A 14,777-nucleotide genomic window follows, 5' to 3' on the forward strand; every position below is an offset into this window, starting at 1 on the left:
TGTTACAAAAGAAATGGATTAATCTAGTCTATTTTTCTGCTTTGGGTTGTACAAACCTGCCTCTTTCCTCAGAGTAAATGCCCTTTCAAGATATAATTTTTTTAATATCCAACAGTAATAATTAAAGAAATAATTAGCAATAGTTAAGGTTTTATTAACCTTAACTATCTCCCATTATCTTTCTAAGCTCCCTTCATATTTTATATCTAACTCTCAAACCAACTAATATGTGGTTGCAACTGCATTTTGCTGTACTTAAACTTACCTGACATATTGCATACATTCATTCAAATACATAATGCCAGTAATAAGCTTTTTATTTTAAATTCAAGGGTTGTCTGAAACGTTTTGAGCCTCAACATGAAGATGGCAGCACTCATCAACAAAAGTTAAGGAATGTATTCATGCATGCGTTGAAAAGTACTCAATAAAATTTAAGCCATTTTGGATGCTCAGTTGTTGTTTGATAATCGTTTGAGTAAGTCATTGTGAGCATTTTTGTGAAAATGGAAAAAAATAAATATCATGCCGTGATTAAATATTTGCATTTGAAAGACAATATGCCTATGCAAATTAAAACTGAGTTGGACACTGTTTACTGGAACTCTGTTCCAACATTTGCCACTATGAAAAGATGGGCAGCTGAATTTAAACACGGTCATACCAGCTTGGTTGGTGATGAGTGTTCGGGATGGCCAAAAACTGCAACCACCACCGATATCATCGAAAAAGTTCACCAAATGGTACTGGACGACCAACAAATTAAGGTTAGAGAGATAGCAGAGGCTATGGGCATATCGAAAGAACATGTTGGTCATATATTAACTGAAGAACTGGTTATGTTTAAGCTATCTGCATGTTGGGTGCCATGTTTGCTCACTTTGGACCAAAAATGCATTTGAATGAATATTTCCAAAACCCTACTGGAGCAGTTTAAGCAAAACGAGTTAGATCTTTTGCTTTGATTCCATTGGCGGTTCGCGTATGGGCACTGTGGAACTGCACCACCCCTATTTCCACTTGATATTATTGATAAAATTTAATATAATGAGTCCTTTTTTCTTTTATTCTTTCTTTATACTTTTACAATATATAATCTTAAGCTTAATGTCAGTAGCCATCCCCCAGATTATGAAAAATATATAAAAATTGTTGTATGGAACTGTGTGCTTCACAGTTCCAGCGGCATGGTGTTTGGCTTTTGTGTGCATGTGCAAATAGGAAGCTGCACGCAAGGCTGCGAGGGAACGAGCACTGTCACTCCCGCAGTGCCGATTCTGGTGTGCTGGTGGAAGGCAGGTTTTTTTTACTCTGCATGTGTTCTTAAAAACCGTGTACCATATTCTTGAACGTGATCAAAGAGTAGAATTAGATTATTATCCTGCTTTCAGGTATTCTATTTGATTCATTTTTTTTCAGTTCTTTTATTTTACAGAAATCTTTAACCATGGCCTTGAAAAGGCCCAGAAAAAAAGTTTCTGGAGCCTCACCCTCCACTAATTTTAACTATGAGCTGCCACTGGTCAATTCATAACTGTAGATGAAATGTGGATCCACCAGTACACTCCTGAGATGAAACAACAGTTAAAACAGAGGACTGCAAAGGGTGAACCTGTTTCGAAAAAGGTGAAGATTGTTCTATTTGCCGGGAAGGTGATGGTGACAGTTTTTTGGGATAGTAACAGAATTTTGTACGCCATTCAAATTTTCGCATCCGTATTACAAACGCACGATCGCTAGGGAATACCTCTCTGTTGCTCAATACAATGAGAGGGGTTTTTTCTAGTATTCTCGGAGGATGGTTTTTAACCTGCACCTCTAACTGATCGCCGGCCATTATCTGTTTGATGTCTTCATAGTAATAGGGGTCTAGACGGGCCTCGTTCCATATATTTATGCGACGTGCAAGACCGCCCATGAACGGAAACCGTTCGTTGCGGCTGGGACTTATTATATATCCCGAATTCAGAAAGAACGACGCGAGAGCGTCGAAAAAATAATTCTTTCCGGAATTCGGCGGACCCAGTATGTACAATGTGTTGCACTTGTTGAGGTTCTTGTTGCATATCCTATACAGAATGTTAAGAAACATTTTCATCCTAGGTATATCAAACTCGAACTGGAAAAGCAACAGCCCTACTAAGGCGTAGATGCTGTCAACAGCGTCGTAATACATAATATCGTATTCGGCCTTGCTGGATGCATTAAACAAAGGCGGATGGGTATTAAAGTGCAACATAAAGTCCAACACATCGAAGCTGTTATATATGTGCTTTACCTTTCTAAGAGCCAGCCTTACCACTCTGTCCGAGTCGTCTAACTCCTCGGTAACGGTTGAATCCAACCAAAAGGAGCTGCACAATAGACGCTCGGGCGGGGACATATTATAATTTACAATGAATTGTACCAGATCGGGTAAAGCTACCCGTTTTGGGTTTCGTCTTCCAGCCGGTCGATGCCTTCCATTACCGTGTTCAGAAATAGAGACATCATCCGGCTGCCCTCCTCCAGCACCACTTTCCCCCGAACCGTGGCACTGCGCCACCATTCTCGCGGTGGTATTGACTGTATCTTGTCCATCGGATACAAGTCGAATTTGAGGAGGTGAGACCCACTGATCGTCTCCGACGACCAAGAGTAAGACTGTCCGCTCTTCTGCATATAGATATTGGACGATACGGATCCAGTCTTCCTTTTCGAGCTGGCAGCAGCGAACAATGTGTCTATGCTTAACCGCCTCTCCGTAATGTTTCCGTACGCTACACCTGCAGGCTGAGCGCTGGAAACTGCACGTGTGGAGGATGTGCAAGTGCTCCCACTGCGGGTTGTCGGTTGCATGCCGACAGACGAGCACGAAGGAGTCGTCGCGGGGTCTGTATTTCCTAACACGGAGGAGCTGTTCTCGAATTCCAGAAAGAACTCGTTCACAAGCAACATCTCCTTGTATGGGTACGACTTCTGAGATAAGAAATGGTCGGGGAACTCCGCCGGCAAGTCGCTCAATAACATTGTGCCAGGGGGCACAGGTCTGAGCGACTGACAGGTTGTAAGTATTTGGTGTATTATCCTGCCGATCTCGTAGGGGATCGACTTCATCCGAGCAACGTAAACGTTTCGGATTTGGGGAAGCTGGCTCACCAATATGCTGGAGAGCAGGGATATAATCGACATTAACGTCAGTGTATCGTCTACGCTTTCCGTTGTGGTCTTCTTTTGTCGTTTTGTAGCCTTCGCCGTCGTCGTTGTCTGGTCTTCTTCCGTACACCTCCTCGAAGATCCGGTCGAGCTCTCGATCTGGCCGCTGATCCTCACACGTTTCTTGCCCCGCTTGGTAGTCGCCTCCGTTGTCGCCGTATCCGTCGTCTCTGTTGCTGCCGGTGTCGTAATGGTCAGCGAGTCCTCCGTTTGTTGTACGATCCTTTTCAGCATCTCTATCGGCGGTTTTAACGCAGTTAAAGATGCCACCTCCACCTCGTCGCTGCATTTGTACCCTCCTTCCTGCAGCACACCTACTCCTAGCTCGTTGTCCGGCAATTGAGTTTCTTGTTCTTCTTCTGAACTTGATAAAATGTGTGCGCGTTCTTCCGGTGTTGTAATATAGTTCTCTTCGTCTCTAAAAGTGGTTGCCGGATCGCCCAGTCGTGCTGCTCTGAAGCGTTTGTTCTTTCTAGCTTTTAATAGGTCGTCGACTGATTGCATATTTAAAATATTAGATTTGGTTAAAATCAATTTGTTGTCGCTAAGACGTACTGCAATGTGTAGTTGTTTCATATATGTGATATAAACGGCGTACCGCGCTCGCTATTTATATACAAAAACGGTCCGAGAGAGAGAAGAGAATATGAAGAGGGAAGGGGCAGGATAGGCAATCGTGTATCGGAGACTGCAACGATGGTATAGAAACGGTGGCTATGTGTGTGTATTAATATTACTGTACCATAGCTAAATAGATTGCTATACCGCACACAGCTCGTCCCTCCCCACCGCCGCATGATCGCGTACTGGATACTTGTCCGGATCTGGGAACCAGATCCCGCCTCACACCTCACAGACGAACAGCATGTCTGAATGTATCGGAGGTTCCGGAGCACACGGGCAACTCGATTTTGCCGAGGAGACTGACGGGTTAACGGTCGCGCGCGTAGAAACATTCGGAGCCGCAACGCTTGTTTCTCAAACGCTTAAGCTTTTAAATTAAAATTTTGTTGAAGGTTTTAAGTCTTATTAGTGTTTTTAAATAAACCGTCAGCTCCGTAACTGTAGATACGGTTATTGCAATCCAATGAAAATAACCATGAAGACAGTGAGGCTGTGAGGTGTGAGGCGGGATCTGGTTCCCAGATCCGGATATCTTCAAAAAAGTAAAACAATAATGGGACCGTATTATTCATCATTACTTGACAAGCTGAAGGCAAATATTGCAGAAAAAAAAACGACCACATTTGAAGAATTAGAAAGTTCTTTTCCATCAGGACAATGCGCCTGTTCACACTTCGACGGTCGCCATGGCTAAAATTCATGAATTGCACTTTGAATTGGTTGACCACTCTACTATGTTAGGCTCAACACTTTTCAGACAATCCTTGTACCCTCTTTTTTTGGTCAGGGATGATTTACAGTATTTAAATATATTTTTTTGTTGAAGGCCGTAATTTATTTCAAATGTATTTATTTCCTTTATTAACAGACTTGATTATTTTTGGAAGAAGGAATTTTTCCTTTTGCACAGTTTATTGATAGGAAAAACTATTTAGACATATTTATGTTGTATTAAAAAAAAAGAATTAACAAGAATAATTTATTTTTGACAGTTTGGTGGAATAAAATCTTGTATCTTTAATAGATGTAAATTATCTTACCATAATTTAATAATAACACTAATAAAACAAGATATGAATGGAAGATTTTCTTATTTACATTTTGAAAACTATTATAAAATCAATTTTATAATACTGTCTTATATTTCTATCTACATCTAATTTGTTTTTTTCCAAATGTAATTGTAGTAACCTATTATTAATAGTCAGTTATAATTTATAAAAGAATCTAAATAATTTAGAAAAAAGCAATGTAAGTTGTATAAATAATATGCAAATTGTTTATTATAATTACCATACAAAGTATACACAGTCTACAATTATCATTAGCTGAGAACAATTAAAATTACAGTCGCACCTTGTGGCTACAACAATTCCAGTTTTAAATATTAATAAATGTGCTGTAATGATGGGCCACCTAAGCGAAATTCTTTATACACTTTTTGTCAAATACAATTTTTTTGTTGTAACTTGGCTGATATTCACCAGAATTATGTTTTGATCGCATGCAATTATTCACTAAAGTGTTTTTTTAAAAATATTTTTGTATAAATAGTATTAAGATAAATCGGCAAAGTATTTATATTATAAGATGTGTGGCCAATATAAAATATGCAGTAAATAAATTTATATATATAGATAAATTGTGAAGACAACAGTTCTTGTGACTGAAGAAGTGTGAGAGCGAGTGAGAATATTTTGAAATTATTAAAAATATTTTATTTATAAAGTTTTGTTCAATTGTATTTTGAAATTTTTTAGTTTTAAATAAATTCATTCCAATATTTTTGTTAATCAAATTCAGTCAAATAAGTCAACCATTTACTTTGAATACTCACACAAACTATTATCAGAACTTCGTAACTCCTTAAAAAAATTTTCAATTAGTTCAGATGAAAAGTTCAGGAGAAAAGACATGCGATTAACTGAACTTACTTAAATTTATTATATTACTTTTGTGTATTGCTGTTACAAGTATTTACTGTGGAGTACAAATTGTTAAGGAAAAATAAAAAGGGAGAGTTTCTTTTGGAATAACATTAAGGATATAGGAAAATAGATCTAAAGTTTACTGTAAACTCAGTACTATAGTTTATAATTTACTTGCATTTTTTATAGGATCGTACAAGTTTAAAAAGATTAGTGCTTTTGCATTTGTAAGTTAGCCATTTTTATTCAGAGAAAAAAAAAATGTTTTACTAAACTGTGTGTAGTTTTTCTATAAATCTGTCCTAAACTACTATTGTAAATGGATTGCATTCGTTAAATCCATTGTCATCTTACATGGAGGGGAATCTAGTTCTGTTTCTGCAACCATCATGTTTTGTAATTATTGAGATTTAAGAAAAAGTATATTTTTATGAAAAAATTTTTTTTGACATTCTTCTGATGATTGCAGGTGACTTTGCAGTACTGTTACAAGCTGGCATGAGTGCTAAACAAGCCGTGTTTTATAACCTGCTCTCTTCAATTTTGTGTTTTGTTGGCATGTGTTTGGGGGTCTTTCTCGGACATAATGAAACCACCACTCAGTGGGTTTTTAGTGCAGCTGCAGGAATGTTTCTTTATATTGCACTTGTTGACATGATACCAGAACTTACAAGCAGTCATTCTAAAGAAGGAAGTTCATTTTGTCAATGTGCTTTGCACTTTGCTGGATTGATGTCAGGTGTTGGAACTATGTTGCTAATAGCCCTGTATGAGCATGATCTTGAATCTGTCTTTGTCGAGTAATGCAGGTAAGAGTTTTAGATTAACTTATATTTTGTTCAATGACAGTAAAAGCTTTTGTTAGAAGGTCAAGACTGCATTACTACTGAACCTGAAAACATATACACACATCTAATAGGAAAACAGTAGTATTCGTTATACTTTTATTTATGCACATTTAATTTATTACTGTTTTCATGTTTTATTAGTTACAACTCATTATTATATAATTTGTATTAATAATTCAATAAATAAAGTTTGGAAAATCAAGAATTTTAATTTAGGATATTTTTAAACTAAAAACAATCTTAATTAGTGCTTGATTGTATAGTATATTGTATCTGTAATTACATTAAATTAGATGTACAATTATTATTGTACAATTCTTTTTAATGCAATGTTTACAATTTTCAGATTTTTTTATAAGATTGTTTTCATTGTTGATTGTACTATTATTATTAACATTTACTTGAAATTTGCATTATATGTCCAGTTCACAATCTTCTCTGTCTTCATTGGAACAGTCACCTTCACTACCACTGTCTAGATGTATGATAAATTTATCCCATTTCTTCGATTAGTGGTTCCATCTTCTTATACTTGGTTTCAGTTTTGTTTTTTTACACATTTGCAGTGAGGTTTCTAGTCATTCTTATTCATTTCATTCATTTTTTCTTCAGCAAGTCTTTTCATATCTGACATTAAAAATGTTGTGTTAACATATCTTTTCAGATCCAACCATACCATCTCGATTGGATTTAAATCAGGATGGTAAAGTGGAAGTCGCAGAACCTGATGACTGTTTTTTTTTTAATAGTTCATCAAAATGGTACTTTATTTTTGAATTTCTGTGTGATTTAATTATGTTGTACAATTGTGGTTTTAATATTGCTTTTATTAAATGAAATATTCTTTTCTAATCTATTAATCATGCCACTTTTCCTATAATTTGAATTTGGAGGCTTCTCTAGAAGTGAATTGTGCTATGGTGCATTATCAATAAACACCACTGACAGAGGGGGAAGAACCAGGAATTAATTTTTCAGATGCCCACTTCATGAAATTGTTGTTGTCACAGTCATTTGATAGTTACCACTTTTTGAAGCAGTGACTATTTTCTATTCCTGATTGGATTACGATTAACTGATTACCTTTATTAATCAGCACTTTAATGCCTGCACTGTTATCTGACTACAATTTTGTTATCAAATGGAACATTAAAATATAAGATTCATCCAAATTTACAGTAGAAGAATTTCCTTTTCTGCAATTGTTCATTTTTCTTTCAGGATAGCAGCTAATATAGTTCTAGAATCTTTAAATTGAATACTCTCTTGAAGCTCTTCACGTAATTTATTTAACGTAGGCAGTTCATTATGTTTTGCATGAAACTCGTTAACTGTTCTTACAACATCAAAGCTGTCTAATCCACTAACTGGTTTTGAATGTTTATACTTTTTTTGGTGTGCTGAATGAGCACGACTGCAATTTAGATTTAAGAAGATCCTGCTTTACCGAGTTTTTAAAGTTAAGCTTTATCCCACAAGCTGCAGCTGTAACAATTCTTTCTTCACATTTTTGAATGCATATTACATATTTGCCATCTTCTAATGCTCGTAAAATTATGGCTACTTTCTTTGTAAAATCGTGTACATTATTAACCATTTCACAAGCTTGACTTGGAGCATTTTATCTTCTTCATAAACAATGTGTACAAAAAAATTCTCTTAAATTTGTTCAGGGCTTCCACCCTCCCTCTACCCAAAATCTCTCCACATCTACTTACCAAAAACCTACTCTCTGCTTACTGTCCACACACCCCCATCCACTATCCACCCACCTTGCACTCACTATCTGCCCACACAATAAAAAAAATTGCGAAACAAGTTACTCCAACATGTAGTGACCTTAGGTCCATAGGTAATAAAATACTATAAATTAAGAGATTAAATTCTGCCATTGCAAAAAAAATTCACCTACAGAAAATACAAAAAATAAACAAATTCATTATTACACACAAAACATTCACTAACAAGTCACACATTACAGAAGGAAACAATTAAACCATTCATACTGGGACATTCCAAGAACTGAACTATATCAGTTTACTGAAATGAAAAGTAAACATTAGTATTGAATATTAATTAACTTGTGGGAATAGGCCTATTATTTAATGATGATGCTTATTACTAAAAACATCATCAAAAATACTAATACCCATTACAACAAGTGCATATGAATATAATTCAAATAAAAATATTTTGATAACCTTTATTCATATAAAGTGATTCATTTTATGATTCACTTGATTGAAGAGTGTAATAATAATCTATTAATACAAGTATAAACTATTCATTTTTATACTGTATACAGTAAGAAATATTTACAAGCACGCTAAATATTTTTAAAGTAATTATTGTCTGAGATTAAACAAAATGATAATAAATTTTAATTGTGAAACAAATTTTTGCTGTTTATGGAAATAGTTACACACTATATTGCAGAATACTCTGTTTCTGAATTAGCCTAATGTTACGAGAAAAGAGTAATATAATTCCCTGCATAGCGACTATCTACCTCATGCAAGCAAGCTTTTATTTTATGCACTGTACATTCTGAATTTTAAGAGTAACATATAGAAAATGGCAGTGAAGGGATTTTCTGAGAGTGCTATATTTTTTTGGGCAATTGTTCTTGCCTTTTTTGGTTACAGTTAATGTTCTGTTTTATGTATAAAAAATATATATACACAGTAAAGTATTAAACAGTGTTGATTGTATGTATTTTTATTTTCTAAATATGCTGTTTTATTTATTTATTTTTTTTGACCGAGTTAAATCAGACATCATAGCCACCTGTATTCTTGCAGTTTGATATGATATTTTTGAGTATTGTTATTTATGGGTAAAATAATTTTTTTCTCATTTTCTTTAAAGGCAAAAAAGTGTGAAGTTGTTTCAATTTGCTCTTATGATGAAGGCAAAGGTGGGATCATTACTCTTCAGATATTTCTTTAAATAAACTGTACCCGATTCATTCTATTTAAGTATTAGAGTCAGTCAGTATCTTAGGAAGTTATTTGTTTATTATATTTTTCCTATCTACAAAGTTTACTAATAAAGGTAAAAAGTTTGCTCTTGTTTTGTTCCTTAGCTTGAGCTAAGAATTATCTGTTGATTTACATGTTCTGTTTTCTGTTACAATTTTTCTTCTATTCACATTTCTTTTTCTGTTTGATATAGACTAAAATATTAAATCTATTTTCTTCTGTTCAATTCATTGGATACTTTCCACATGACATTGAGCTCATTGAGTGTACGGTTATGACTTGAAAATATTTTGTAATAACTGTTAGTATGTTTAAAAAGTAATGTTTGTTTCAAATCTGTGGGAGGAAATACAGTATGATTCCTCCTGAGTCAAATAACACTTTACTGATCTCAGTGTAAGTTTTTATTTCAAAGTGGCAGTATGTTAAATTGAGTACGCCCTTGTTTGTCTGTACTCAAGAAGAGGTATATTTTGTAATTAGTTTTTACAACAAAAAACTAATTATTGAGCATAATTGTGTAATTATAATACTATAAGAATACTTAATTCATAGTAGTTTTGTAATATGTCATTGATGAATAGAAATAAGCAGCCTTATCATAATCTTCCTGTATCCATCAACAGTTACAACATTTTTGACTTGTGTTACATTCTTTTAACTTTTCCAGTGAAAAATTTTTTATCTAAGTTCTACTTCGTAAAAAACCTACTGTCCGATACTTGTTCTCAGCACATCTTATTGCGGCACACAGTATAACAAACATGCAGTTTTTTAACATATAGGGTCATCTAATTAGTGAAGTGAATAAACTATACTTTTTACTTTAAAGTAAATACTGGTCAAGTAAAGTAAACCCTTGAGACTAAGTGAATAACCTTTTACTTATACTTATAAGTAAACACTTGTAACATTTGTAGTTGTCCAAGTATTTGCCAGTAGTTTTCCCATTTTGCTTTTACTTATCCAGTATTCTCTTTACTTATTAAGTAAACACTTTTATGATTCATATCCTGTACATCATCATGTTCAGACACGTTTGTCAATACATCAAACGTTTCTTTTGTTTTAATCTTTTCCCATCACAATGATCCGCGGTTGATTGGTATCCGCGAAAATATGTTGGTATCTGATTGCCTCAAAAATTACGATAATTTAATTGCAGAATTATTTTGCGCATTTCTACCGCGTTTTTTATTAGCAAAATTTTAGTTTTTTAGTTTGCTGATTTTAAAAATAATACTTTCAAGCAAATCGGTTGAAAATTGGGCAAAATATGATGAAAAACCCGTGTCATAAATCACAGATTAGTAACATATGTTAGTATAAGTGAACGTAGATTCAGAAAACTACGTTTTATAAATATTCCCACCACTCAAAAGGCTATTCATATTGACAAAAAACCATTTTTACTGTAAACTCTTATTCATTACGAATTATTACGAATTATGTGTTACATGTTTACCGATATCATTTGTCAGAAAAGATATTTATAGATCTCAAGTAAAGTGACGTATTTATGACCACAAATTCCTTCTTTTTTATTGTGTGCCGTATATCATAATTTATTATGTGTTTCAATACATCGATATGTTGCTAGAAGATAAGCTATACATTTCTGAGAAAAAAATGGTCATATTATTTCTAGTCTAAATAAAACATTTTACATCGTATAAACAAAATAAGCGACTTAGATGCCATATAAAATGATTTCATAACAGCGTTTTAAAACTGTCTCCCAAAAGGCATATTGTACTATTAAATTTAGCCATGGTTTGGCAAACACTGGTCCGTTTCCAAATGCGACTGTCATGGGTGCTACCCGGCCAAGAAGCATCAACGCTAGTGATTTTTTCAGTGGAATCACATGTTACCTGAACGTTGATGCTGGGATACTTCTTACGGTTTACGTAACAGTCTCTGTAGTGTGCTGGTTTATTTATTTCTACGTGCGTGCAATCCACAGCACCTATTACGCTCTGCATTTTAAAGCGAGAACTCCATTTTCTCTTGGCTTCATTTAACTCATGAGCATTCTGTGGAAAGTGAATCCACTCAGATGCCTTTTCGTTTATTTTATTCAGAACATAATCGAAAGTTTTGCATACTGTAGAACGGTGAATCCCGAAGTCTTCACTGACACCTTTTTGAAATCCAGGGTCTGATAAGTACCGCAAAAATACTTCCATCTTCTGTTGCGATGACAGAGCACCTCCTCGCTTTTCATTACTTTCTTCCAAAAAAGCGTTCGTCAAAAATTCAACTGATTCTTTTGTAAAACGAAATAGTTCTTCATATCTTCTTGGACTCAATACTCGCCTTTCTTTGTAAGTTTTTGGTTGACGAATGTTGACAAAGGCAGCCATACCAAGTATAAAAAATTAAATGAAAGTTTGATAAGGTTACTAAATAGCTACCTTGAAATTCTACCAGTAAATACTTGAATACTTCCGAACTTAGGATTTTATTCACTCGTTTTAAGTAAAGTCTGACCGGAATCAGTAATTGCGTGTAGTTACAAGTAAACGCTTGATAAGTAAAGGTTATTCACTTCCCTATTTTACAAGTAAAGAGAATACTTGTCAAGTATTTGGTTTACCGTTGTTTATTCACAGAACTGCAAGTAAACACTTGTATAATTGCAAGTAAAAGTAAATACTGGTTTTTATTCACTTCACTAAATATAGATGCACGTCAGCTGATGACTATAATGAAGAACTTGTTGCTATAAAATAATTAGTTCATATTAAAATTACCCACCCGAATATACTGGCAACATATAACATAAAGTATTGAAAAAAAATACTTAATGCTATTATACATCAACATTTTCAGTAAAAGTTAGGTATGTTGGATTCAAAACCGTAAACAAAGTATATAAGTTTAAACAAGGTAATGAAACACATGCTGATAAAAATACTGTAACCCAGGTGTATGTAATTTAATCTACACTGACCGAATTAAATGCTTCAGTGCAAGCTGGATTCATGTTCACCTGAAACTGTAAAAGTATATGTGCACACTATATTACACATCATGACCGACCATTGTAAATAATCATTCTGTAGAAACTGGTTATGGATTCAAGGATAATTTCAACAGCAACTGTATTAAGTTGACATACTTTTTGTTATGAAATTTACAAACGCCTAATTTGATAAAAACAACATTAAATTAATAAACACAACAGAAATCAAATATACTATTTGACACCTATAGAAGTTTTCATAACCCCTGTTAAAGGGTCAAAGAGTAAAACAGAAGAAACTGTACAAATGGTCTCTACTGTTAAATTTAAAAAAAAATTAATTATGTTTAAATTTTTAACCCTTTTACATACTTATATTAATATGAGATGTTTTCACCATCATTTCTTTGAAAAGCATGGGATATTTTAGGATAGAAATAGCCTTTAAAAAGGATTATTTTGCACTCCATTTAACTGTTAGATGTTCCATGAAAGAGATGCTTGAAAATAGCCATTGTCAGTGTGGTTTTTAATTAACAGGAATCAACAGTCCTTGAGAACATCCCAAAGTACTCTGTTACATGAAAGTTTCTGTTTGCATTTGCCTTAAGAAAATAGGCCTTGTCACGGCTCTTTTGACATCTTGCAAAAGTAGAAGTAAGCTTTCCTACAGAACAATGCTCATGAAGTATTCACCATCTAATTGCTCATCCTCCTCTTTTATAATTTACATAATTTTTTTACTTTGAAGCAAATGAATATTTTGATGTTATTTGAGTCCCTAAAAATTTTCTAGCTACATTTATCATTCAAAGTGTCTTTTGAAGAGGGTGTCTGGTACTTCGTTTAGCTAATTCAGGTTTTCAAACTTTGTACAAAAGAATTTGTCACTTACTGCAAGATGGGGAAATCCTCATCCATCCTTTAGAGGAAATTTCAGAATCATATCCAGTCATATTCCAGGGATTTCAGTATACGTTAAGGCGAAGCCTGCTTTATTGTAGTGCCTAACTAGTTTGTTGGTTAATGAGCTTTCCTCACTTCTGTAATCTTTTGATGACAGTACTCTTAATTTGTTAAACACTGTTTACCAGTACCTTCTACAATTGTTTTGCTTTTCTAAGAATTTTTCCAGTCATCCTTCACTGAATTTTGGAGTTTTCACAAACTATTTATAATTTTTGATGTCCTACTATTTGCTTCATTGCAACCAAAAAGTTAAAAAGCATTCACATGCAATTGATAAATGTCGCCTTAGCTTCCATCGCTTCATGGAATGCACTTGATCAATGCATAATTTATCTTTGTTATCACTGTGTTTGTCATGTTTAGTTACTGCAATTTGTGTACTGTATTTATTTGCATAAGTTTCACAATATTTTTCATGATTTCCTATTTATAATTTCAGGGTGTGGGTCTTATTTGAATCATTATTAATGCATAACATTGTATTATATTTAATTATTATTTTGCAAGCCAGTGTCTTATGCGACTGTGACTATGAAAGGTTATACAAAAACAGATACAACATATAAGCAAAGATGAATTACAATATCCGTCTCTGCCACTAGCTGAAGAGTACAAGGGTTTATACTATTATGTCTATTATTAGTTGTTTATTCTGTAACAAAATACATAGAAACTACTTTCTGAAAATACATTCCAGTTTTTAGTTTTGTTTATTTCAAGTGAACTGTCATTTACCTTTTAGTACTCAGCTGATTTCAAATTTGTAAATGTGTCACATCTTGGTCCATTCCACTTCTTTTTTTAATAAATACATTTTGATTAAAAGTTTTGTTTTAAAAAAAATCTTTCAATACCATTGCTGAAAAATTAAAAGTTATGTCAAAAGTTGAATTTATTGGTAACCAAGCAGCTAGTAAAAAATATGACATCGATGAGTCATCTATTATAGATTGGTGAATAAAAAGGATTTATTGCTTGGTGCTTCCTCAAAACGACAATTTTTTTTCTTGGATCAAAATCTGGAAAATTGCTTGAATTACCTTTGCTTATTGAAGAAAAAAGAAAAAAGTGTTTTATACTTTTTATAGAGGTGTGCAAAAGGCAAAAAAAAATTGCTTTAGCTGGCAATATTGAGAATCTTACAGCTAGCTATGGTTGGTTTCAAAAATTTATGTGGAGCTGTGGTTTGACTATAAGAAGATGGACCACTGTTTGTCAAAGATTGTCATATGCATTTGAAGAAAAACTTATAGAATTTCAGTGA

General features: G+C 33.8%; 1 protein-coding gene across 2 annotated transcripts in view; it reads left to right on the forward strand.

The window, feature by feature from the left end:
• The window catches only part of foi (solute carrier family 39 fear-of-intimacy), a 117,715-nt gene that overhangs the window by 87,887 nt on the left and 15,051 nt on the right, over positions 1 to 14,777 (forward strand). For both annotated transcript variants that reach the window (XM_075363197.1, XM_075363198.1), the window contains exon 12: positions 6,217 to 6,556. In XM_075363197.1, coding sequence (XP_075219312.1) covers positions 6,217 to 6,551 — 335 coding nt within the window. In that variant the 3' untranslated portion in view covers positions 6,552 to 6,556. The remainder of the gene's footprint in view (positions 1 to 6,216; positions 6,557 to 14,777) is intronic.

Source organism: Lycorma delicatula, chromosome 4 (genome assembly GCF_047948215.1).
Source record: "Lycorma delicatula isolate Av1 chromosome 4, ASM4794821v1, whole genome shotgun sequence".
Taxonomy (NCBI): Eukaryota; Metazoa; Arthropoda; class Insecta; order Hemiptera; family Fulgoridae; genus Lycorma; species Lycorma delicatula.